Genomic DNA, 26,583 nt, shown 5'->3' on the forward strand with positions numbered 1-26,583 from the left:
TTGGCGTAGCTCCGGCCGTAGCGGCCATTTAGAGAGTGAGCCTACGGAGGGAAGACCTTTCTCTCTGTCTCTCCCTCTCACTATCTGTAACTCTACCTCTCAAATAAAATAAATAAAATCTTAAAAAAAAAAAAAGGACAGGCAGCGTGGACAAAGTGGAAGTGGGGCAGAGGACAGGAAAAACAGCCCAGAAGAGAAGCATCCAATGTAAGCAGTCCTATGAATTTGGCAGAGGTTAGGGAAAACATTAAGAGAAATTTCTTAGTGGAGATAAGTCCCGAGAACCTTTCAAGTTAAGCAAGGCAGGGGGAACAGCCTAGGGAAAGGCACAAAGCTGAAAAACTACCCAGTGTACCACAGGGAGGAAGGGTGACTTGTTGCGGCAGGAATGAAGGCGGATCTACGAACTAAGGGAGGAGATGGGCACAGAATTCAGGTTGGAAGAAAAGGAATGAGAATGGTAGCCTAAGAAGAATTGATAACCTACAGTTCTCATTGACATTTTTTATATTAACTATCCTAGTAGAATTAAAAACCAAAACTGGAGGCTGGGATATTTAAAAAGCTGTGGCAAATCCAAGCAAGAGACAGCAGGTGGCTGTACCATGGATGTGTGACAGAAAGGTGGTAGGGGACTAATGTATTTGGTGAGCACCCAGTGAATTATGTCCATTTGTTCAGTAGGCAAGCACTTACTGAGCTTCTGACTCTACAACCAGACTCCAGGATCCAGGTCTGACATCACCTCTTATTAGTTTCATGAACTTGGATGGGTTAATCAATCACAGTGTACCTCAGTTCCCTTATTTACAAGCAGACATAATGATATCAATAATAATAATTCCTCCCCTCATATGCTTGGAGTCTGGCTGCTGATCTCAGAGAATAAATGAGGGGAAGGGAAGAGTATGACTGTTGTTATACTTCAGATAAGCTTCTATGTGAAGGAATGAGACAGGACAGAATTGGGGTAGCATTTTTAAGAATGGGATAGACTTATATGGTAATTGAAAGAAGCCTATAACGAGATAAGGTCTGAAGAGACAAGAGAAACTCTGCCCTCAACAACGTGAGGAGGGCAGGTGACACAGCAAGATGGGGAGAGTGAGGCTGACTGCACTGGGGCACAGCTGGATGAGGATGGTGAAGGGCTGGGGCAAGGGGCGAAAGACCCTGGGAGACAGTAGTCTCCAAGGTGGAGCTCAGGTTCAACTGACAGCGAAGGAAGAAAAATGGAAAGGCTAATAAAATGGGGAGGTCAGGGAAGCAAAAGGAGGCTTGAGTTCTGGGGCAGTCAGTGATCAAGGGCAGGGTGGGAGCAGTGGGGTGGGCTCCACAGGAAATCACTAGACAGCCATGAAGCCATGAGGAGTCAGCGCCAGGTACTAAGTCTGGAGCTGGTCTATGGGAGAGGCAGACGGAAGGAGCAGAGGTCACCACAGGGCTGGGGCTCAAAAGGTCCACACCAGCACTCCCTACAGTAGGGAGGGATTGACCTGAAGAAGATGACATAATTCAGAGTGTCCATCCATATAAATCTTCTAAGTCCATGTGAGTCTAAGCAAAGATTTACCCCAAACATCACTCAGACACAAAAGGCTATGAAATATAAACAGATCAATCACATTTTAAAGAAAAACCTCAAGATTCAATAGAAAACTGGACAAAGGATTGCTAGCTGTCAATCAAGAATAAAATCAGCCCAGGCAAGAGCAAGAAAATTACACTACTTTGGGGTTAATTAGGATTGTAACCTGTGAAAACACACATTCGAGCAGCTTTGAAAATGTGCTCTGAGAGGGGACTACTGTGGCATAGCAGGTTAACCTGGTACCAGTGATGCTGGCATCCCATCTGGGCACTGGCTCATGTGCTGGCAGCTCCACTTCTGACCCAGCTCGCTGCTGATGGCCTGGGAAAAGCAGCAGAAGCTGGCCCAGGTGTTTGGGCCCCTGCCACCCATGTGAGATACCTGGATAAAACTGGTTATGGCTTGGCCTAGCCTAACCATTGTAGTAATCTGGGGAGCGAACCAGCAAATAGAAGATCTCTTTCTCTCTCTCTTTCTCTCTCTCTCTCTGAGACTCTGACTTTCAAATAAATAAACAAATCATTAAAAAAAAAGTTTTCAAATAAATAAACAAATCATAAAACAATGGCACTGTGGTGTAGTGGGTAACGCCGCCACCTGCAGCAAAAACATCCCATATGGGCACCAGTTCTAGTCTCAGCTGCTCCTCTTCTGATCCATCTCTCCGCTACGGCCTGGGAAAGCAGTAGAAGATGGTCCAAGTTCTTGGGCCCCTGCACCCACGTCGGAGACACAGAAGAAGCTCGTGGTTCCTGGCTTCAGGTCGGCTCAGCTCCAGCTATTGTGGCCATTTTGGGAGTGAGCAGCAAATAGGAGACCTTTCTCTCCTTCTTTCTGGCTGTAACTCTACCTCTCAAATAAATAAATCTTTTTTAAAAAATGTACTCTGAGATTTTACAAAATAGTGGCTATATTTAAAGTAAAACAACAAGGTGGTGGCAGTTGCATCATTTGTTTGACAGGAACTGTGAAGGGAGTGTCTCAAGACCAAGGTAATTCAGGGTAAGTAAAGGGTTTTACAAATGGTTATCAAAACTAGTGAGCTGCACTTTGGCCCAGTCTGAATGTCAATATGCATGTGAGTGCATGTGAGAAGGGAGCCTGGTTCCATCCAAGGTTCAGGTACAGACATGTCTGAAACCTGATTTAACCATGTCCTCCCAACTCCATTGTAAATGCACTGAACCAAAGCTACCCCATTTTGATTTTATTCCTAGATAGTCAGGATAAATCATAGAAGTAACATAATTAGGAAAATCCAAAAAGGAAAATGCTTATTACAAGTGACTAAAGAAACAGAAAAGCAGAGTATTTTAAAACACCAGTTTACAATGAAGAATGATGAACTTTTTTTAGCCCTAGATCTGATACTGATAACCCTGCAGTCAAATGTACTCAACCTTTTACTGGTGAATTTGCACATCTCTTTTGCACCATGACAATGGCTAGGAATAGACGTAACAAAGGTCATAATCTTTCACTTAGAAACTTCATTCCTATGAGAATATCTCAAATAAATAATTCTTCAGAAGCAGTGCCTGGAGATATTATATATATAAAACAACTGGACCACTTAAAGTTTGCTTTTAAAAGTGAACAGGGGTGCCGGCAATGTGACATAGAGGGTAAAGCACAGCTTGCAGTGCCAGCATCCCATATGGGTGCTGGTTCAAGACCTGGCTGTTCCCCTTCTGATCCAGCTCTCTGCTATGGCCTGGCAAAGCAACAGAATGTGGCCAAAGTCCTTGGGCCCCTGCACCTGCGTGGGAGACCTGGATGACTCTCTTGGCTTCTGGCTTTGGATTGGCCCAGCTCTGGCCATTGAGGCCATTTGGGGAGTAAACCAGCAGATGGAAGATTTCTCTTTCTCTCTCTCTCTGCCTCTGCCTCTCTGTACCTCTGCCTTTCAAATAAATAAATCTTCTGAAAAAAAAAAAAAGTGAACAGGATACAAATAGATGTGTACATCAAAGAAGAAATTTCAGGGTATTTCGTCAGGTGGTTAAGATGTTCATGTCCCACATAAGAGTACCTAGGCTCAAAATTGGCTCCAGCTCCTGACTCCAACTTCCTGGTAATGCAGACCCCTGGGAGGCTGCAATAATAGCTCAAATGCTGGGTCTCTACCACTCCAATGGGAGACCAAAATTGAGTTCCTGGCTCCTGGCTTCAGCCAACCTATAGCCCTGGCCATTGTGGACATTTGAGGAGTGAACACGCAAGTGGGAACACTCACTCTTTCATGCTCTTTGTAATAAATGATGTTTTTAAAAATGAAATTTTGGGGCCAGCGCTGTGGCACAGCGGGTTAAAACCCTGGTCTGAAGCGCTGGCATCCCATATGGGCACTGGTTCTAGTCCCAGCTGCTCCTCTTCCAATCCAGCTCTTTGCTATGGCCTGGGAAAGCAGTAGAAGATGGCCCAAGTACTTGGGCCCCGGCACCCACGTGGGAGACCTGGAAGAAGCTCCTGGCTTCGGATCGGCTCAGCTCTGGATATTGCAGCCATCTGGGGAATGAACCAGTGGATGGAAGACCTCTTTCTCTGTGTCTACCTCTCTCTGTAACTCTGCCTTTCAAATAAAATAAAATAAATATTTTTAAAAAATAAAAATAAAATTTTATTAAAACTATATGGAAATTAGAAGAAAAGTAAGAAATATTGAGTCAGGTGATGGAATAATAGAAGATACTGAAATTGTTTCTAATTTTCTAAGTGTTGGGTTATTATATTTTTAATACAAATTGAATAATTTAAATAAACAAAAATATGGTGTTGGAGAAACCAAAAACCAAACAACTGACTTAATGAGTTTGAGTATACCAAGTTATCACTTATCTATAACTCTTCCCTGAATTTTACCCAAGAAAATCAGCCCAACAGAATATATAGGTAGGGAGTGTTTCTATGTCTGGCATCTTGGGGGTGGGGAATGCTATGGTTTGGGTAATTATTTCAGTGTCCCCTAAAGATGCACGTGTTGAAGGCTTGATCCCTAGAGAGTCTTACATTAATGGATTAAGAACAGAACTTAATCCAGTTATGGTGTTTAAAGAAAGGGCCAAGGAAAGTCATTAGATTGGATTGGTTGCTAGGATGGAGCCTCATAACTGAATGATGTGGTTTCAGAGAGATCACACAGAAGGTAGACAACCAGTGTGCTTCCTATCTCTCTGCTTCCTGGCTCAGCACATGTGATCCTCCATTTCAGCATTCACAACCCTCATCAGACACTAGACTCATGGAACTGCCTGATCTTAGACTATGAACCTCCAAACTCACAAACTGAAATAAATCTCCGGCACAAGTAGCTGCTCTCAGGTATTTTAATTGTGCTCACAGAGGGTTGACCAGTGTAACAGAGGCGAGCCTTCACATTCTGCATTCATCTCTGAGACACAGATACATAACAATGGATGTGACAGGAATTTTTAAAAGTCTGTTGTTCAGATTTAGTGTTTTGTCAAATTTGTATAAATCTTTGTCAAACAAAGTGTTAAGAATTATACAGTGCTATAGTTTTTATGATCTGCAACTATCTTAAAATTTACTTTATATGAGTGAAGTTGAATGTCTTTTCACCAGATAACTGTTTATCTCCCTTGCCTATATTCCTACTGAACTATGGTCTTTTTATCTATAGAAGTCTTTATTTAGTGGAACATTAATCTTTTGACTATAATATAAATTAAAAATAAAAAGAGAGAGGAAATAAAAGCCAGTTGGCTCCACAGCATTACCTTGTTAAGTTTTTTATTGTAATCATTCAGGAATTTGAGCCCTGAAGTTTAAATACAAAATTAAGGTCATTTGGCTCAGAAAAAAAGAGTAAGCTAGAATACTCCTAAGGGAAGCAGAGACCAGATCAAGTCAATCAGAATTATACTAACCAATATATATTGCTAAATGAGCCACAGAGGTTTCTAGGAACTCAGCCCTTAATTATTAATTATTAATATTTATTTTATTCTACTAAGAGCAATTTTTTTATTTTCATGAGTAATCAACATTTTACCAACTGAAATAGTAACAATGAAAATGGAAAAGTAAAGAACCTCAACTCAGGGTTGTAAGGGTCTAGTGCCCATAAGAATGCAAATATTGGGGACAGGCATTATGGCATAGCAGGTTAAGCCACCATCATATCAGTGTCAGTTTGAGTCCCAGCTGCTCAGGCTAATGTGCCTGGGAAAGTTAACAGAAGATGGCCCAAGGGCTAGGGCCCCTGCCACCCACATGGGGGTTCCTGATGGAATTCCAGTCTCCTGGCTTTCCCCTGGACCAGCCTTGGTTCATGTGGCCATTTGGTCTCTCTCTCTCACTGTCCACTCTGCCTGTCAAAAAAATAAAAAGATAAAATAATAATGCCTTTACTTTTTTTAAAAAAAATTTTTTTGACAGGCAGAGTGGACAGTGAGAGAGAGACAGAGAGAAAGGTTTTCCTTTGCCATTGGTTCAACCTCCAATGGCCGCCGCAGCCGGCACTCTGTGGCCGGTGCGTCACGCTGATCCGAAGCCAGGAGCCAGGTGCTTCTCCTGGTCTCCCATGCGGGTGCAGGGCCCAAGCACTTGGGCCATCCTCCACTGCACTCCCGGGCCATAGCAGAGAGCTGGCCTGGAAGAGGGGCAACCGGGACAGAATCCGGCGCCCCAATCGGGACTAGAACCCGGTGTGCCTGCGCCGCAGGCGGAGGATTAGCCTATTGAGCCGCGGCGCCAGCCTACATTTATTTTTTTTAAGATTTATTTAATTATTTATTTGAAAGGCAGAGTTAGACAGAGGCAGAGGCAGAGAGAAAGAGGTCTTCCTTCACTGGTTCGCTCCCCAAATGGCTGTAACAGCTGGAGCTGGGCCAATCTGAAGCCAGGGGCTTCTTCTGCATCTCCCATGTGGGTACAGGAGCCCAAGCACTCGGGCCATCTTCTACTGCTTTCCCAGGCCGCAGCAGAGAGCTGAATTGGAAATGGAGCAGCCGGAACTTGAACTGGTGCCCATATGGGATGCAGCGCTGCAGGCGGAGGATTACCTCACTATGCCACAGTGCCGGCTCCTATGTTTATTTTAAAAAACCACAAATGCTGGCAGGGCAGGACCCCACAATCCCTGGCTATCAATTGCTCCTGCTTGTCCTGGAAGTCTGGAATGGAGAGGGTAAAGGAAAAGAGGAGTCAATGTTTTCTGAGTTTATGATCTACTGGTCCTCTTCATCAACAACAGTGAGAACTCAGAGTAATTGAACAATACGTACGATTTTCCAGGATAAATCACTTCCATTTCAATTAGTGAGTGCACGACTTCAGTGAGAACTTGAATAAAGCTTAGGTTCTTGCTGTAATCCAATCAAGCAGATAAAAATAGAATTTATGGCTTAAAGGTCAAATCAGGCCATTCTTGTATGTGACTGCAACAAACCACCAATGCAAGCAGAGAAATCACACTGGAGCCGAATGGCCTCAGACCTCCTCCCTAGCTTCTCCAAACTGCCTTTGTCTTTCTCAACTCTACTATAGCTGCCTATCCAGAGGGGTTGTAAGCTAAAGTATCTTCAAGATTCTATTGAAAATAGTATCTAAAATCTATCAGAACACACACAAAAAAATTGCAGTCTACATACTAAGTACCATTCAGACAAACCCAACCAGAGTTACCTTCGCAATAAAACTGAGTAGACCTGGTGTGTTCTGCACGTCACCACTTCCTTTTACAGAAGACTATAATTTTCTCCCCTTGGGTACCTACCAAAAAACCAAGGTGCAGAAGCCCCTCACAGTCCCTTCCATGACTGTTTACCTCGCTCTTCCATCATCTGCACATCCAGGCCAATGCTTCCCTCCTCCATCTACCCGATACTGGATCATAGACATATTCCTATCAACTGAGTTTAAAAATGACCTGTTCCCAGACCTGATGCCCAGAAACTCTGAGCTAACCAGGCTGGCATGTGGCCTGTGTGACTGTGTTCTTTTTTTTTTTTTTTTTGACAGGCAGAGTGGATAGTGAGAGAGAGAAACAGAGAGAAAGGTCTTCCTTTTTACCGTTGGTTCACCCTCCAATGGCCGCTGCGGCCGGCGCACCGCGCTGATCCGAAGCCAGGAGCCAGGTGCTTCTCCTGGTCTCCCATACAGGTGCAGGGCCCAAGGACTTGGGCCATCCTCCACTGCCTTCCCGGGCCATAGCAGAGAGCTGGCCTGGAAGAGGGGCAACCGGGATAGAATCCGGCACCCCAACCGGGACTAGAACCCGGTGTGCTGGTGCCGCAAGGCGGAGGATTAGCCTGTTAAGCCACAGCGCCGGCCACAACTGTGTTCTAAAGCATCCCCCACCACCACCCCAGGTGACTCTACCAGATGGTCAGGACTGTCAGCCACTGTTCTAGACAGGCTCCTGTACTTTAGAGAGCACATACAGAATCTGCCTTGGGCAACACTGCTCTGAGGTTCCAGAGTACTGTTTCTTTCTGCTTCCATCTGCAGATCTTATCTCTAAGCTCTAGAGTGACAGCAGTAATTACTTCTGCATCTTCATTCTCCTCCAATCTCTAGGTACCACTCCATAGTAAATGCAAAGTGTTAAAGTGCACGCGGGTAGAACCTACTGATGTTCATGCTTCTCCACTGCCCGGTTCTGAAGGCTTTCCCCATCACCTTCACCAGGCACAGGGCTGTGTGGCTGCTGTGTTGCAGGCTGCTCCCACGATGCCTGCAGGCCCACCATGAAGATGGCCTGGGCATTTCTGTGAGATGCATTTTGCATAATACAGTTAAACAGAGCAGAAAGAGCAGATATTGAAAAAGCCTTTTCCCAAGCTCTCTTGAAAACTGGAACAATTTTGCCACTATCCAAGTCAAAAGCCTTTAAGACAAAGCACCTGGAAAGAAGATTCATTGTTTAAGGTAATAACAAGGAAAATAGAAGGAACGCAGATCATTTATAGCTCTGAGCCTCTGAAGGCATGCTGGCAGCCTAACCATAAATCACAGACTAAAAGGACAACCAGATGTGAATCAACAAATCTCCACTCTGGCCTCTGCCTTGCTTTACGATTTGGAAAAAAAATTACACTCTTCTCTCTAGGCAATGAATATAAAAATCATGAAACCATCAGAACTTTCTCATCTAGTTTGGATTTCGATTCAATTTACCTTATGTAAACAAATTACAAGTTGAATACTTTGACTTTCTCCCTTCATATTTCATTCTCTTAAAAATCTTCAGGGCCAGAGCTGTGGCACAACAGGTAAAGCCAACGCCTGCACTGCTGGCATTCCATATGGGCGCCGGTTCAAGTCCCAGCTGCTCCACTTCTGATACAACTCTCTGCTATGGCTTGGGAAAGCAGTAGAAGATGGCCCAAGTCTTAGGGCCCCTGCACCTGCGTGGGAGACCCGGATGAAGCTCCTGGCTCCCGGCTTCGGATCAACGCAGCTCCACCCATTGGGGAGTGAACCAATGGATGGAAGACATCTCTCTCTCTCTCTCTCTCTCTCTCTCTCTCTCTCTGCCTCTCCTCTCTATGTAACTCTGACTTTCAAATAAATAAATACATAAATATTTTTAAAAATCTTTAACAGTCCCAGGTTCTCTTACAAACCTCAATCCACTGGATTCCAACCTCCTGACACCATTACACAAGGTTCATCTCTCCAAAGAATCCTCTGAAGTAATGGTCATTTCTCTTGGTGTGGCTGTGACCAGAGAACTGATGGAATTAATTCAGGTGCAAGGCAGGGAGTCAGAATTATGCCATTCTGTTCCAAATGTTTAGCCAGATGTCCCAACACAATTTATCAAATCAGTTTATGTTTTCCCTACTGATAAAGGCCACGTTTCTCCTACACTGCATTTCTACCTAAGTGTCTGTCTCATAGGGATCTTACACTCAATAGTCACACACCTGAGACTTACCATCTTCCCCAACTCTCCGAATGGCTACTCCATCCACTAAGTCCAGAACTTGGTTACCCCTTACCTCTGCCCTTTCTATTACTATCCATCCTGCACACATACACACACACACACACACACATGCACATACACATCAATTCACTAAATTTTGTGAATTCTATCTCTAAAATATAGCTCTAACGCATAATTTTCTGTACAACCCTATCACCATGACTATGATAAAATTCAAATGCCATCTTGTCTTGGCCAGTAACAGCCTTAGCCCCTAAATCTTCTCTTGGTCCCTAAGCACGTTAAATGTAAACAAAGTCATGATACCCTCCTACTTTAAGCTTCTGCTGGTTTCTATTGCTCTTAGGGGGAAAAAAATCCCACAAAATTATTTCTGTGACATATAAGGCCAGTGTGGTCTTAGCCCCTGCCCGCTTCAGCCTCACTCCACTCTTCTGCACTCAGCTTCCAGACACACAGGCCACCATTTCATTCCCTAAAAGATACCTGCTGCTCTTCCTCTCAGGGCCTTTACTATGATAGTCCTTCTCTATTCCAGGCTATTCTGCCTGCCTCCCTCCCTCCCTCCCTCCCTCAATCTCTCTTTCTCTCTCTCGCTAATCTGAATTGTTTTACTGAGTTAGAAAACAGCTAAAGAATTCTTTATTTTTCAGAGTCCTTGTTGACATCAGGTCAGCCCATTTGTAAGAATCCAACCTCATGGGTATTTCACTAAAGATCAGTATGACCATGACTACTTAATAAAGAGCAAGAGATGTAAAGAAGTGCTCCCTTTAAATGTAACAACAGATACCACAGAAATAAAAAGAATCATCAGGAATTACTAAAAAGATACACAGAAAATCTAAACAGACCAATAACCAAGATGGAAACTGAATCAGTAATAAAGACCCTCCCAACAATGAAAAGCCCAGGACTGGGTGGCTTCACTGCTGAATTCTACCAGATATTTAAAGAAGGATTAATTCCATTTATTTTCAAGCTATTCAAAACAATTGAAAGGGAGAGATCCTCTCAAACTCCTTTTATGAAGCCTGAATCAGCTTAATTCCTAAACCAGAAAGATATACAATAGAGAAAGAAAGCCATAGACCAATTTCCCTGATGAACATAGAAGCAAAAATACTCAACAAAATACTAGCCAATTGAATACAATGACACATCAGAAAGAACATTCAGCTGGACCAAGTGGGATTTAACCCTGGTAGGCAGGGATGGTTCAACATTTGCAAATCAATAAATATAATACATCACATTAACAAACTGAAGAAAAAAACCATATGATTATCTCAATAGATGCAGAGAAAGCATTTGATAAAATACAATATCCTTTCATGATAAAAACCCTAAGCAAATTGGGTAGAGAAGGACCATTATTTAACATAATCAACACAATTTATGACAAATCCATGGCCAGCATTCTATTGAATGGGGAAAAGTTGGAAGCATTCTCACTAAGATCTGGAACAGCCAAAGATACCCATTCTCACCATCACTATTCAATATAGTCCTGGAAGTTTTAGCCAGAACCATTAGGCAAGAAAAAGAAATCAAAGAGATACAAATTGGGAAGAAGGAAGTCAAACTATCCCTAATTGTAGATGATGTGATTCTATATATAGGGGATCCAAAAGACTCCACAAAGCACTAAGAGACTATTGGAGGCTGGCACCGCGGCTCAATAGGCTAATCCTCTGCCTAGCAGTGCCGGCACACCGGGTTCTAGTCCCGGTTGGGGCGTCGGATTCTGTCCCGGTTGCCCCTCTTCCAGGCCAGCTCTCTGCTGTGGCCAGGGAGTGCAGTGGAGGATGGCCCAAGTGCTTGGGCCCTGCACCCCATGGGAGATCAGGATAAGCACCTGGCTCCTGCCTTCGGATCAGCGTGGTGCACCGGCCGCAGTACACCGGCCGCGGCGGCCATTGGGGGGTGAACCAATGGCAAAAGGAAGACCTTTCTCTCTGTCTCTCTCTCTCACTGTCCACTCTGCTTGTCAAAAAATAAAAATTAAAAAAAAAAGAGAGAGACTATTGGAACTCATAAAAGAGTTTGGTAAAGTGGCAGGATAAAAGTTAACACACAAAAATCAATAGCCTTTGTATCTACAGATAGTGCCATGGCTGAAAAAGAACTTCTAAGATCAACCCCATTCACAATAGCTACCAAAAAAATTAAATACCAGTGCCAGTACTGTGGCACAGTGGGTTAACGCCCTGGCCTGAAGCGCCAGCACCCCATACGGGTGCTGGTTCTAGTCCTGGCTGCTCCACTTCCAATCCAGCTCTCTGCTGGGGCCTGGTAAAGCAGTGGAAGATGGCCCTGGTCCTTGGGCCCCTGCACTGTGTGGGAGACTCTGAAGAGGCTCCTGGTTCCTGGCTTCGGATCGGCGCTGCTCTGGCCATTGCAGCCAATTAGGGAGTTAGCCAGAGGATGGAGGACCTCTCTCTCTCTCTCTCTCTCTCTCTGCCTCTCCTCTCTCAAATAAATGGATAAATCTTTTTTAAAAAAATTAAATACCTTGGAATACATTTAGTCAAAGATTTCAAAGATTTCTATGATGAGAATTACAAAACATTAAAGAAAGAAATAGAAGAAATTAAAAAAAAAAAAAAACAGAAAAATCTTCCATGTTCATGGATTGGAAGAATCGGTATCATCAAAATGTCTACACAACACAATTGAAAGCAATTTACAGATTCAATGTGATACCAATCAAAATACCGAGGGCATTCTTCTCAGATACAGAAAAAAAGATGCTGAAATTCATATGGAAACAAAGGAGACCCCAAATAGTTAAAGTAATCTTATACAACAAAAGCAAAGTCAGAGGCATCATGATTCCAGATTTCAAGACATACCACAGGGCAGTTATAATCAAAACAGCCTGGTACTGGTACAAAAACAGATGAGTAGACCAATAGAACAGAATAGAAACACCAGAAATCAGTCCGTGCCTCTACAACCAACTTAACTTTGACAAAGGAGCTAAAATCAATCCCTGGAGCAAGGATAGTCTCTTCAACAAATGGTGCTGGGAAAACAAGATCTTTGCATGCAGAAGTATGAAACCAGACCCCCACCTTACACCTTACACAAAAACCCACTCAAAATGGGTCAAAGATCTAAATATACAACCTGATACCATCAAATTATTAGAGAACATTAGGGAAACTCTGCAAGACATTGGCATAGGCAAAGAGTTTTCAGAAAAGACTCCAGAAGCACAGGCAATCAAAGCCAAAATTGACAAATGGGATTACATCAAATTGAGAAGCTTCTGCACTGCAAAAGAAACACTCAGGAAAGTGAAGAGGCAACCAACAGCATGGGAGAAAATATCTGCAAACTATGCAACTGATAAAGGATTAATATCCAGAATCTATAAAGAGCTCAAGAAACTCAACAACAACAAAACAAACAATCCAGTTGAGAAATGGGCAAAGGACTTGAACAGGCATTTTTCAAAAGAGGAAATTCAAATGGCCAGCAGACATATGAAAAAATGTTCAGGATCACTAGCTATCAGGGAAATGTAAATCAAAACCACAATGAGGTTTCAGCTCATCCCCATTAGAATGGCTTTCATGCAGAAATCAACAAACAAAATGTTGATGAGATGTGGGGGAAATCAGCTGTTGGTGGGAATATAAACTGGCACTGCCACTGTGGAAGACAGTATGAATATACCTCAGAAATCTGAAAATAGACCTACAATATGACCCAACCATTCTACTCCTGGGAATGTACCCAAAGGAAATGAAATCAGCATATGAAAGAGTGATCTGTACCCCCATGTTTATTGTAGCTCAATTCACAATAGCTAAGATATAATCAACCCAGATGTCTGTCAACTGAAGACTGGATAAAGAAATTATGGTATATGTATACCATGGAATACTACACAGTAGTAAAAGTAAAAATGAAATCCTGTCTTTTGTAACAAAATGGATGCAAACCATTATACTCAGTGAAATAAGCCAGTCCCAAAAATATAAATACTATATGTTTTCCCCATTCTGTGGTAACCAGTAGGGTACCTAAAAGGTAATCTATAGAATTGAAATTGACACTTGGAGATGCAAGGATTTTGAACAGCCCTTGTTTCAACTGCTGAGAAATTATTTTTTTTAATTTCATACTACTTGTTGAACTCTTTACTTAGTGTAGGATTAATCTTACATATATAAAGTTAATTGAGAATAGTTCTTTGTAAAAAATAAAATAAAATGGGAGTGGAGGGGAGGAAGAAAGTTTGGAGAGTGGGTGGGAGGGAGGGTAGGGTGGGAGGAATCACTATGTTCCTAAATTTATGAAATACACAAAGTTTGTATACCTTAAATAAATAAAAGGTTTCTAGCTAAAAAAAAAAAAATTCTGAAAGTTTAAAAAAATAGTGCTCCTTTTCATAGCCTGGGCAAATGAATCATTAGTTACTCCATGTCTCCTTCCTAAGCATGTATATTTTTAAAGAGGTGTGGTTTTTCAAAATGATTGTGCTTTGCTGTCAAAGGAGTCAAATAATTTTGGTTTTCAAGTACATTTGGCTGGTCACTTAGTTCAGGGTTAAATTATATATAGAAGATTAAATAACATGGACAAGATTATGTGATTGCTAACAGAAAATCTCTGGTCCTCTCAGCCAGAAATGCCTTTGGGGTTCTTTATCTCTGGGTGGGGATGTCTTAGTATGAAGCAAAGGACTTATACTTTTAGCAGATGGATTATGGTGGAGTCAGGGAAATCTGGGTGGTGGAGAGTGGTGCATATTGGAGAGAAGGTAAAAAGAATGAGTGCAATTACATCCTGAGGTCTAGGTAGAGATCTTGGAAGAGTTGGATATCACACTGAAGACCCCTTTACTCCTGTGGCATGCCAAGAATAGAAAAAGCTTGTCCCAAACAGTTTGTATCTAAAGGAGGGGTCTGAGCTCTTGAAGGAAATAGACCGTGGATGTGGTAGCAACAGCAGAACACTCTTTAGGGAATGTTGCTGCCAAACCCTTGCTATGGTTTTATACCTCCTGTCTTGTGGTTCTCATACTTCTCCTAGTCACAACACAAGATTGCATTTGGATGCTTTTGGAAAGCATTCTTCATAAAGTAGACCAGAGCTGAGAGTTATTAGCATTGAGGAAGCAGTTCCTGGTGTGTGGAGAGGAGATGGGGGAGAGGATGGGTTGCAGCTGGGCCTTGAATAGCTTCACTGGTCACCACTGATCTCTAAATCTTGAGGTTGAGGTAACAGGTTGTTGGGTTGGTGTTTCGGTAATAGTCTTTAGAAAGGTGTGTGTTGGGACCAGCATTGTTGCATAGTGTGTTAAGCTGCCACCTGCAATGCCAGCATCCCATATGGGCACCAGTTCTGAGTTCCAGCTGTTCCACTTTGATTCAGCTCCCTGTTAATGTGCCTGGGAAAGTAGCAGAGGATGGCCCAAGTGCTTGAGATGAATCTCCAGGTTCCTGGCTTCCATTTGGCCCAGCTGGGTCATTGTGGCGATTTGGGGACTGTACCAGAGGATGGAAGATCTGTCTCTGTGTCTCTCCCTCTCTGTAATTCTGTCAAATAAATAGATACATCTTTGAAAAAAAAAAAAACTGTCTTTATCTGATCATAACGAGACAGCACAGACTATTAAAATCTAATGTCTCTTTGTATTTTATTTAATTGGGCTTTTACAGACCCTGGGTGTTAACAGAGCAAACATCTCATGAGAGAAGTAGGTGAATAGCTAGTAAATAGAGTTAGTTTGGGAGATAGTAACTTAGTGAGGAATCATACAGTTTCAGGTTCAACTGCGCACACGTGACCATCAAAAACTGAGTTGGAAGAATGAAGAAAACAATTAAGGAATTTCAGGGTACATCTAGCAGCAGTCAGGGACAGATGCCAGGGTCTGTGGGTCTGGGATTACTTTTTGAGAAAAAAAACTTTTCTTTGTGAATACATTTAAGGGATGGGGTCAGATAGAGGTTCCAAGTGGAACCTACAATTTCCAGTCAAAGAACAATGTGCTTTGCAGCCACTTTTCCACAGTGAGAGGTCTTAGAAGGAGAGTAGAACTCAGATGTAAGGATGATTCCTTTGACTTTGGTCAAACACACGTACACTGAAAGGTGTGCTGGGCTCTTTGTGAGGGGCTTGAGAGTTGGAAATGAGCAAATTGGGCACAGCCCTGATCTATCAGAGCTGCTCCCTGAGGGATATAATACAGTAAACATTTATTAAGTTCTAGTACTTGGGGGCAGGTGTTTGTTGCAGTAGTTAAGACACTGCTTGGAATGCCTGTCTCCCACATCTGCAGCATGTGGTTTGAGCCCTGGCTCCTCTGCTTCCAATCCAGCCTCCTGGTATTGTACATCCTGGAAAGCAGCAAATGATGGTTCAGTTATTTGAGTCTCTGCCACCTGCATGGGAGACCTAGACTGAGTCCAGGGCCCCTGACTTCAGCCTGGCTATTGTGATCACTTGGGGAGCTAACCAGTGAATGGAAGATCTCTCACTGTTCCCATCTGTCTCTCTGCCTTTCAAATAAAATAAAATTAAAAAGCAAAAAATACAGCACTTTTGAGGAATGCCACAGTGAGGAAGTGCAGGGTGCAATAATGGCTTTCTACAAGGAAATAAATGTGGTCAGTGATAGAAGGAGGGGTGGGAATATTCCAGAATGTTTCTTTGAGTTAATTTAAGATAAGCTCTGAAAGGCAAGCCAGAGTTGGGCAGGTATGTATGGGAGGATGGGGAACACACAGACACACAGACACACACACACACACACACACAAGAAAGGCAGATTACAGTGCATTTTTGTGAGTCCTCAGTTCCATTTACAAATTTTATTTATCAGTTAGCTCTTTCAGGAGCATCCCCCAAAAAGAAATTCTCTCTCCTCAAGTACTCATGTACTTCAGCCTGGTGGCTGGGGAGAAAACCTCAGGAAGTGTGTGACTTCAGCTCCCAAAGTTCAGGAAATCGACATCAGTGACCACAGTCACATCTAATTCCACTCTCAGTGTCGGAGAGCAGCCAGTACAGCATACTTCAGTATTACTTTGGAGATGACATTTTAACTTGCCAGTTACAGTTCTGGCCACATTAGATAACGTTGTAAAGGAGTCATCTTGATCTAAGACAACTTCTACACTTTAAGCCACAATTCGTAAGGAACATCAGAGTGAAAATCAGATCAGAAGACAACAGGGGTCTTGAGTCTGACCACTTGGAGTTGACTTTAGCTCTACTTTAAAAAATATATTTTTTTTATTTGAAAAATAGGGTTACAGAGAGACAGGGAAACACATAGAGATCTTTCATCCATTGGTTCACTCCCCAAATGGCAGCAATAGCCAAGGCCAGGCCAGGCCAAAGCCAGCAGCTTCATCCAGATCTCCTACACGGGTGCAGGGGCCCAAGCACTTGGATCATCATCTGCTGCTTTCCCAGATACTTTAACAGGGAGCTCCATCGGAAGTGGAGCAGCCAGGACACAAACCAGAGCCCATATAGGATGCTGGTGTTGCAGACAGCGGCTTACCCCACACATGACAACACCGGCCCCATGACCCCACTTCTTACTGTGGCAAATCACTTGACCTTTCTGGGCCTCAGTTTCCTTATCTGAAAAAAGGGTCGTGTAACTCCTGACTTTACACTGGAACCTGCTGCCTATTTTTACTTTAATCACACATCTAACAGCCATCTGAGGATCTCTGTACTAACACAGGACAAGACTATAGAGTTTTTATTTTCATTCTGTCTTATTTTCCATCTAAATCAAGATCATACCTGTGACTTAAGAGTAATCACAGAGCAGAAATATTTAAAAGGCAGAAGACAGAGTGGGATTTTGTCTGATAAATCCCCCATCAGTTTTCTTGACACCAAGGGTAAATTACATGGTATAGAATATTTTTTTAAAGATTTATTTTATTTATTTGAAAGAGGGAGTTACAGAGAGAGGTAGAGACAGAGAGAGAGGTCTTCCAGCCGCTGGTTCACTCTCCAGATGGCCGCAACGGCCAGAGCTGCACCGATCCGAAGGCCAGGAGCCTCTTCCAGGTCTCCTGCATGGGTGCAAGGGCCCAAGGACTTGGGCCATCCTCTACTGCTATCCCAGGTCATAGCAGAGAGCTGGATCAGAAGAGGAGCAGCCGGGACTAGAACCGGCCCCCATATGGGATGCCGGCGCTTCAGGCCAGGGCTTTAACCCACTGTGCCACAGTGCCAGCCCCATGGTATAGAACATTTAATGATGGAATAAAATAAAGAAAATGGAACATGTGATTTAAAATATACATAAAAATGTTTAAAACATACACTCCAAAATGGTAACTGTGGTAAGCAATAGGTTACAAAATGAGTGACTTATTTTTCTTCCTTGTGATCCTCTAAACCTTCTGAAATTTCTACCATTTATTAATAAATGTAAAAATCAGAAAAAAAAGGTTTTTGCTGAAAAGACATTTTTCCAGAAAACAAAGTTGCTAATAAAGTTGTGCTACAAAGTCTGTGAAAGCGACAATGAAAATAGATAATACTATTTAGCAATTCTTATTGCCAGTTGCTCTGATAAGTACCTTACAGGAAGTATCTCACTTAATCCTCACACTCTGAGTAATACAGAGTGTGTATTATCCATAATGTAGATAGAACAGACCCTCTTATCCTCAGGGGATTTGTTCCAATATGGCCAGGGGATGCTGAACCTTGTCTATACCGAACCCTATTTATCCTGTTTTTTTTTTTTTCAGTTCCTACAAGCTTATAACAAAGTTTAGTTTACAAATTAGGCACAGTAAGAGAGCCACAGCAATAACCAAGTATGGATCTCAGCAACCTCAGCATACAGTGGTTTTGCTTTCCTTACTAAACTTAGAGCTTCAATTTTTTAACTCAGGGAAAGCACTTCACTGTTCATTCCTGGCACATCCGAACTGCCAGGTACTACATGGGGTCTTTAAAAAGTTCTTGGAAAATGGAATTAAAAAGATAACTTAATCCAGGTATAAATTATTTGAAATCTATGCATAGTTTTCTCATTTTCCATAAGCTTTCGGAAGATATGCCTGAGCTCTGAGGCCATCATTTAGAAAAACAAGGTTACCTGAACTCAAGCACTGAGATACTGTGCCCACTGACCTTGATCACCAAGAGGGCAACTAAGTGATTAATGAGTGGGTAGGGTATACAGTGTGGATACACTAGACAAATGACTGACTCACATCCCCAGCAGGACAAAGCTGGAGTGTGAGACTCTATCACACTACTCATAATGACACACAATTTGAGACTTAAGAACTTTGGTAATCTTCCATTTAATATTTTCAAACCCGAACTGACGATGACTAACTGAAATCATAGAAAATGAGAATGCAGATAAGGGGAGACTGTTGTACTTGCAAGTATCCAGACTAACTATGAGCCATCTATTTCCCTCCCACCTCATGAAAATAGAGAAGAAAGCATTGTCTAAATCAGTAAAGCCTACAGAAACATTGTCAGTGATTGTTACCATCACCCTGCTCCCTGGGGCTCCCAAACAGGAATGCCCCAGAAAAGCAATGATCACCCTTCTCTGGTTTTAAAAAAAAAAAAAACTGTTACATTATTAATGATGAGTAGAACTTTTCTGGCATAATCTCTGCCAAAACTCTGGGGAATCAACTCTGTGGCTGGTGGCGCTCCCAATTCATGAGCTGGTAAAGAGGAGGAAAAAGCCAGAAACAGACACAGCCACTGTTAAGGAGGAAATAACCCAGACATCAGCCTGGTTTCTGAGCCCAACAGTCTAGGATTAAGCTTCCAAAGGAAGGAGGCAAATTTGAGGCTAATTCCATTCATATCTACTCCAAGCAGGTGCACCTGATGCCAGTGAAGCAGCACAACAGATAGGGCTGGACAGTGTCGACTCTTCAAGCTACACAGAGCTTTTGAAGGAATCCACTCAGCATCCAAACCCCCCACATATCATAACCGCAAGGCAAAGCTTGCTGATAGCTACATGTGGCATCAGATCTGCCTCTTGCAGTCGGGGCTATAAGAAAAGACTCCAGAGCTAGCAAATGTCAGAGTGCAAACCAGGAAGGAGCCAGCCAAGGCGGTTACTCTGCAAGGACAGGTGACACCCAGTGCAGGCTTTCATTCCTAGGGCAGCTGCTAGAATCAAGAAAGCAAATTTCCAGTCTCCTGTCTTTTATTCATCCATTCATTCATTTGAAAGGTAAAGACAGATCTCTCATCCACTCACTCACTTCCCAAACACCCGCAAACAGCTGGGCATCTGGCCCGGCCAAAGCTAGGACTTGTTAATTCAATCTGGGTCCAGTGGCAGGGAGCCAAGTGTTTGGGCCATCATTGCTGTCTCCCAGGATGGACCCAGGGTGGAGGACAGGTACCTAAAGTGCTCCAGAATCAGGGAGAGAGTTTTTCTGGGAATGATTTTCACACAGGGAGGGCCTATGAAAACACATCTTTACAGACACAGCAGCCCCTGAAGAACTAGGCCCTGTGACCCAGTCACACAGAGGATTTGACCCCTTGTACATTAGCTGCCCCAGCAGGAGAAGTCATTATTTCCCACCATTATTTCCCAAATTCAAATCGTCTGTTTATAAATGAATATAGTGGCAGGCCACCTCCAGACAGCCAGCTGAGCAGGTGTGCATCCATCCTCACCAGCCCATAGTAAATACACAATCAGAGCTAAACTCTGCTAGTAACAAGTGGAATAAAAACACAAACAGAAAGTGGTGAGAAAACAATACCTGTTGTGTGCGCGCACACACACACACACACACATTCAGGTTAGAACAAGTCTCAAACAGCCTGATGCCCACGGCACGTGGCCAAACCTGCGGGCATTTGTATTCCGAAGCAGCCTTTGAACCCTGACCTGTTCACAAACAGAAGCGATTCCTTGCTCAAAATCACCTCGCTTCTCACAGTACATTCAGCAACGCCAGCCTCACCTACAGCCGCGTAGTGATGCTGAACATGCTCTATTCTCTGTCCACATTAACACAGTTGTGGGCCAGTGATTAACAAAGATGCATGCTTCTGAAAATTAGGGGGTCTGGCTCAACGGTGGGGCTACAATCTACACGTGAAAGCAAAGAAACCAACTACATACACTTCACCAGTCGGCCGGCAGTGCTTTATTCAGCATGCAAGAAGTCAGGATATAAAATAGAGAAGAGAAGGCGTGGTACGTTACCCAGCAGCCCCGCCAAGGCCCGCATGTCCTTCTCCATCAGCATGTAAATCTCCTCCTCCGAGAAGCGGCCAATGCCGTGGCCATGCATCTCGCGCTTCACAATTCCTTTCGTTATGTGGCACACGACCCACCTCAGCAGGTTACTGAAGGGACCGCCTCCGCTAAGGGAGAGCATCTTCCGGGTCTCCTGGAGGTTGTCCACCCACTGGCAATAAGCTAAGGTCCTGGAATTGTGCGGAAACAAGTTACTACCATGCACCGGACACTTGCGCGCATCGTTGCCACACAGGCACTTTGCAGGCACTTGTTCAGAAGGCAGCACCCCCTGGAGGAACACGAGCAGCTTTTACACGGAGCAATCTCAGTGGCAGATAGCACCACAGGCTCCAGTCACTGCCTAGACTACCGGCCTGTGAGAGAAATGGTGAAAAATCCTGACAACAACGCTGTAGCTTCCAGTTCCATCAAACCACTCCTGTCAGACCCCTCCTTCCTCATCCCAACACCACACCTTTGCTTTCCCTTATGCAAGCCCACAGAAAACTAAGAGAAGCCCACTTTTAAAGTCTTTTAGTGAAAACCAACAGGGGCACCTGGCAGGAGGCAGTAGCGACTGGCGCGCTGTCATCTTTCCCTTTCTGAGGCAAAATTGTGGCTCTACAGGTACAGGGGACTTCAAAAAGTTCATGGAAAAAGTAGAATGAAAGTCAAGTGTATTTGGTAGATTTTTATAAATTCTATTTTCCATGAAATCGTGTGCTTTGCAATGGTTATCTTGTCCTTCTGGGAACCGTTTGCATCTTTAATGATTTCTTTTGATTTCCAATTGAAAGTTTCATTTCAAAAATTGCAACTGGGGCTGATGCTTGGCATAGTAGGTTGAGTCTCTGCCTGCAATGCCAGCATCCCATATGGGTGCAGGTTCATGTCCCAGCTGTTCCTCTTCTCATCCAGCACTTTGCTTATGGCCTGGTAATGCAGTGGAAGATGACCAAAGTGCTTGGGCCCCTACACCCATGTGGGAGACCTGCAAGAAGCTACTGGCTCCTAACTTCAGACCTGCCCAGCTCCGGTCATTGCAGCCATTTGCGGAGTAAACCAGTGGATGAAAGACCCCTCTCTCTGTCTCTCCCTCTCTGTCTGTAACTCTGCCTCTTAAATAAACAAATAAATGTTTAAAAAATAAATAAAATAAAAATTGCAAAAAAAGAGAAATTGTTGTGCTTTGGATTAATTAAGCTATAAATTTCTATTGTGTGCACTCCATATGTATTTTATATTTCACAATATAAAGGTTTTTTTTTAAAGAAAGCATTTTGCCTTTCTGACATACAATTAGACAATTAGGGAGTAGGTACACCTGTCCATGTTTATAAATCATAGAAATTATAAATATTATGCAAATTATTCACTCTCCAGAAAATCAACTCTACCTCCGTTTTCTCTCAAGGGAACACAAATACCAGAGGAACTTGGCTGAAGCATTTTTCCCACCTGGGTACTGCTCGTAGCAAATTCACCCACCCAGATGCTCCTGTACGACATGTACAGACAGTTAAATGGCTGCACCCTGTTCACACATCCTGTCAGCCACAACACTCAGGCCTTTGCTGATTTTGCTCTCTGAACCTATGCAATTGCAGGATGTTTTACAGCTAATAGTAGACAGCAACTACAAGGGTGTCCTTCCAAAGGCCAAGGCGAATGCAGCTGTGGGAGTACATATAGCTCTTCCTCAAATTATTAAAAACAAATGCATTGGCAGTCATGGCTACACTAGTACTGGCAGATGTGGCAGTAATGATTGCTTCCAAAAAATCAGAGCAATGGAAAATACTTCTAGAAAGAACAAAAGGGGTGATGGCACATTGTAGCTACCATCATGTGCTATTTTTCACATTAGTGAGGGGCGGAAGCAAGAGAAAAAGAGACCCTGGAATTTTAATCATTTTATATAGTCCTATTTTAGGGTTTTAGGGTTTTCTACTCTAAAAAAAATGAAAATAAGAAAGCAACAGATTCTTTTAAAATTTTGAAGTATTCCTGATTTTTACTGAAAAGTCCTGCCCCCAGTTCTCACAACCACTGTGTACTGCAGCCATAATTCTTCTTTATTACTGGCATGAAAGAATTCCCACAAATCCTGGTAGAAAGCTTTGCATGCTTCTTTTTGTAAGTCTTTCAAAATAAACTACTGAGGAGTCATGAAATGAATTTCATGATGTCTAAAGTGTACAATCACTGCATTCAGTGGCTCTTTTGGTATAAAATACCTCATATTTATTCCAGTAAATTCTACATAAATAAAAATTAAATGCTTTTCTATTGCTCTTCTCTCTACATCTGCAGTAATTAAGGTGGCAATTTTCACAACCTGTTAGAATAATTGAGCACTTTGATTCTAATTGTACTAGATCTAAATTCACAGTAAAGGGTTAACAACCTTTGATTATTCTGGAAGTTGATGGTGTGAAGATAAAACTGAATTACCCTAAATTCAGCTTGACCAAGTAATAATAGTACTGATGAAGCACCTAAAGTGTAAAAATGAGGACTGTGTAGCTCTACGCTGACAGGTTGATTTGAAGACAGAAAAGAGTTCTTTCCAGGCAAATTACATGGGCTTTGTTATAAGCACACGGGCAACTGAAGCATGAGCAGAAGCTCCCCAGACCAAGCAGAGGGAGAGGGTATCCCCAAGAAGAACAATGGCTGCTTGATGGCTGCCAAGAGCTCCAGCAAGAGCTGGATGATTCTAAGGGATGAGGCCTGAGAGATGAGCAAGGATCAAATCAGGATAGGTCCGATGCAAAACCAGCTGAATTTTATTCCAAAAGCAAAAGCTAATGACTCGGAGGTTTTATGCAGACAGGAAACATAACCAGACCTGTGGCAAAGTGAAGGAAGGGCTGGAAGGCAGAGAAAGTGTTGGTAGAAAGGTTGCTTCCTAGAAGACCACAGCAAGACAGAGCAACAAATGATGCACTGGCTAAGGTAATGGTAGAGAAGATGCTAAATAAATAAGCAAAATATAGAACTACCGAGATACATGAGAAAGAGTCAGCTGACTGCTGGATATAAGAATTATATATAAGGATAAATTAGATATTTTCTCCTAGATTGATGACTTGAGAAGATGATAATGCTACAAACTGATACTGGATTACACAAGGTGAAACTGATTTGGCAATGAAAGAAGAGTTAATCTATTGAACCCCAAGTGAAGACGTCTAGAAGATGGAGAATTCAGGAAACAGGTTTAGTCCCAAGATAGAGAACTAGTGGACAGGAGCCTGTTGGTAGCAGCTTTAAAGCTGTGAGAGGTCATGGGGTCCCCGAAGAGAGTTTCTAGGAAGAGGAGCAGTGTCGGGGAAACCCCATTCAGGGCAAGTTAGAAGATGAGAAGACCAGATTGGAAGCAGCAGCTCGGAGAGAAGTAGGGTCACCTCTTTCTTGAGATGGAGGGAAGTAGGGTGTTGCAAGGGTTGATGGGCTGCAGAGGGTTTCAGAGTTCCTGCCTGGTAACTTCCATGACTTCCACAGACTGAGCAATGTACATAAAGGCATATGTAGAGATGAGGACATAGCAATGGGTAGAGAGTTTTAGGAGTAGCAGGTAGCAGAGAAGGCTTGGCAAGAGAAGTCCCAATCAATGCAATGGTACCTGAAGTAGCACATTGAATGTTGGGCCCAAAAGAAGGAACATGGAGTTCATTCCAACATTTTGCAGCTGTAAGAACCCTCAGAAAGTCTTCCTCTTTCCTCTTCTCTGCCCTGTTCTTGATTTCTCTTCCTCTCTTTCACTCCCTATGCCCAACATTAAAGGCCAGTGACAAGGCAGAGAGGCAAATGAGAGTGAGGCAAGCTCTTTCAGAGTCAAGCCCAGTGAAGAATATGTACACTTTAAATACCAAATAAAATGAGTGCATTACAGATTCCTTAATCAGCTACTACAGGTAGACAACATATTATACGTGGTTCCACATCTTACAACCATGAAGCCACTTCCTCTCACACCAAAATTCCTGAAAACTCTGTCTACTTCCATCACCCCACTGAAACTACTCTCCTCCAAGTCAACAATCACTTCCTGCTGCTACATCCAAATAAGCACCTTTGTCTGTTCAGCTTCCTTATTCTCTCTACAGCACCGAACATTATCAGCCTCTTCCTTGGAACTCTCTCTTAACTTTCCTGTCCACTGCTTACCTTCTACCTGCTTCTCCTTGCCAGCCAGAACCCCGGAGTTATTATTCTCTGCCCCCTCCCCTCCCATGGTCTCACCTCTCTGATGCTTCCCTGGTCCCCTCCCCCAGCGCTGCCTTCCATGCACCCTTTGCACTAGTCATAAAAACTGCATACACCTCCCTACTACAGAAGGACGACTTATGTTTCCTCAACATTCTTAGGTTGAAACCTAATCCTCAATGTGATGGCATCATGAGTGGGGCCTATGGCAGGTGATGGGAAAAGAGATCCCAGAGAGCTCTTTCACCTATTCTGCCATGTGAAGACACAGTGAGATGACTGTGAACCAGGAAGCTGGCCTTCACCAGACACTGAGTCTTGACCTTGGACTTCTCAATCTCCAGAACTCACATAAATAAACCTCAGTTCTTCCTAAAGCTACCCAGTCTATGGTGTTCTGTCATCTCAGACTGGCTGGATGAACATGCTCACCCAATGCCTCCTTTCTACTTCTAAAGTTTGCAGATGCTGTTCCCTCTGCCTGGATACCCTGGCCTTCCCCTATCACCTGCTGTGTCACCAGTAGCTCCAGCTGTGACATCACCTTGACTCCACTGTGCCACCACCCTCTCTGGGAAGCCCTACCCTCGCCTCTCCAGCAGCTGGACTCTTATCCTCAGTTCTCCAACCCATCCCCAGTGATGATCGCTGCAAAGGCTGGATGTCTACCTTCAGCCTGTGAGCCACTTGATAGGGTCAAAGCATTTGGCCACCACTAGTTATTCATTAAGCTTCCAGAAAGAATAAATTACTGATTAAATAGGGGGGAAAAAAGGCTTTGCTCTGAGCCAACTACTGCTAAGTGGTATTTCTCAGGGATGCCGTGTACTTAGATGGAAGAATGGAGAGAGGGATATGCTAAGGAGGGTGAAGAAGGGGCCACCACTCTTCTTTTCTGCAATTTGTGGCTCTTCCTTCTCCACTGGGAAGGGGTCCACTGTACCAGGAATGAACCACTATTAACTGGAAAGGACAGGAAGGGCCAATCTGGTAAGTAGAGTAGGCTGAGCAATTAAATTATCATTTCAAGAATTTACTTCAGGAAGTTAAGATACTAATTTTCCTGTGGCAACAAATATATCTGATTATGCCTATAAAAATGAGGCCAAAGGGTTTATTTTTTTCCAAAGATCATCTTAGGGGGCATTGTGGCACAGAGGGTTAAACCTTCCTTGCGACACTGGCATCTCATATGACAGTGCCAGTGGAAGTCCTAGTGGCTCTGCTTACAATCCAGCTCCTTGCTAATGTGCCATGGAAAGCAGCAGAAGATGACCCAAGTACCTAGATGGCATTCCAGGCTCCTGGCTTTGGCCTGGCCCAACCCTGCTGCAGGCATTTGAGGAATGAACTAGTGGATGGAAGATTCTTTCTCTCTCTCTTTCTCTCTCTCTTTCTCTCTCTCTCTCTTTCTATCAATATACCTATCTATCTCTAGATCTCTCCTTTCAAATAAATAAATTTTTTAAAAAAATGAAACGTAAAACACAACAATCAAGATGTAACAGAGCAGTTTCTGGCTTTTTGAAAAGATTTCTTGGGTAAATCATTTTATAGGGCACCCTATTTCCACACTCATTGAAACTACATAAAAACCTAAGCATGAAATTTTAAAATCAT

At 43.1% G+C, this 26,583-nt stretch overlaps 1 protein-coding gene across 2 annotated transcripts in view; it reads right to left on the reverse strand.

Annotated features, from left to right (window-relative positions):
• The window catches only part of FAXC (failed axon connections homolog, metaxin like GST domain containing), an 89,023-nt gene that overhangs the window by 35,354 nt on the left and 27,086 nt on the right, over positions 1–26,583 (reverse strand). For both annotated transcript variants that reach the window (XM_062187630.1, XM_062187629.1), the window contains exon 4: positions 20,716–20,939. In XM_062187630.1, coding sequence (XP_062043614.1) covers positions 20,716–20,939 — 224 coding nt within the window. The remainder of the gene's footprint in view (positions 1–20,715; positions 20,940–26,583) is intronic.

Source organism: Lepus europaeus, chromosome 3 (genome assembly GCF_033115175.1).
Source record: "Lepus europaeus isolate LE1 chromosome 3, mLepTim1.pri, whole genome shotgun sequence".
In the NCBI taxonomy this organism is placed as follows: Eukaryota; Metazoa; Chordata; class Mammalia; order Lagomorpha; family Leporidae; genus Lepus; species Lepus europaeus.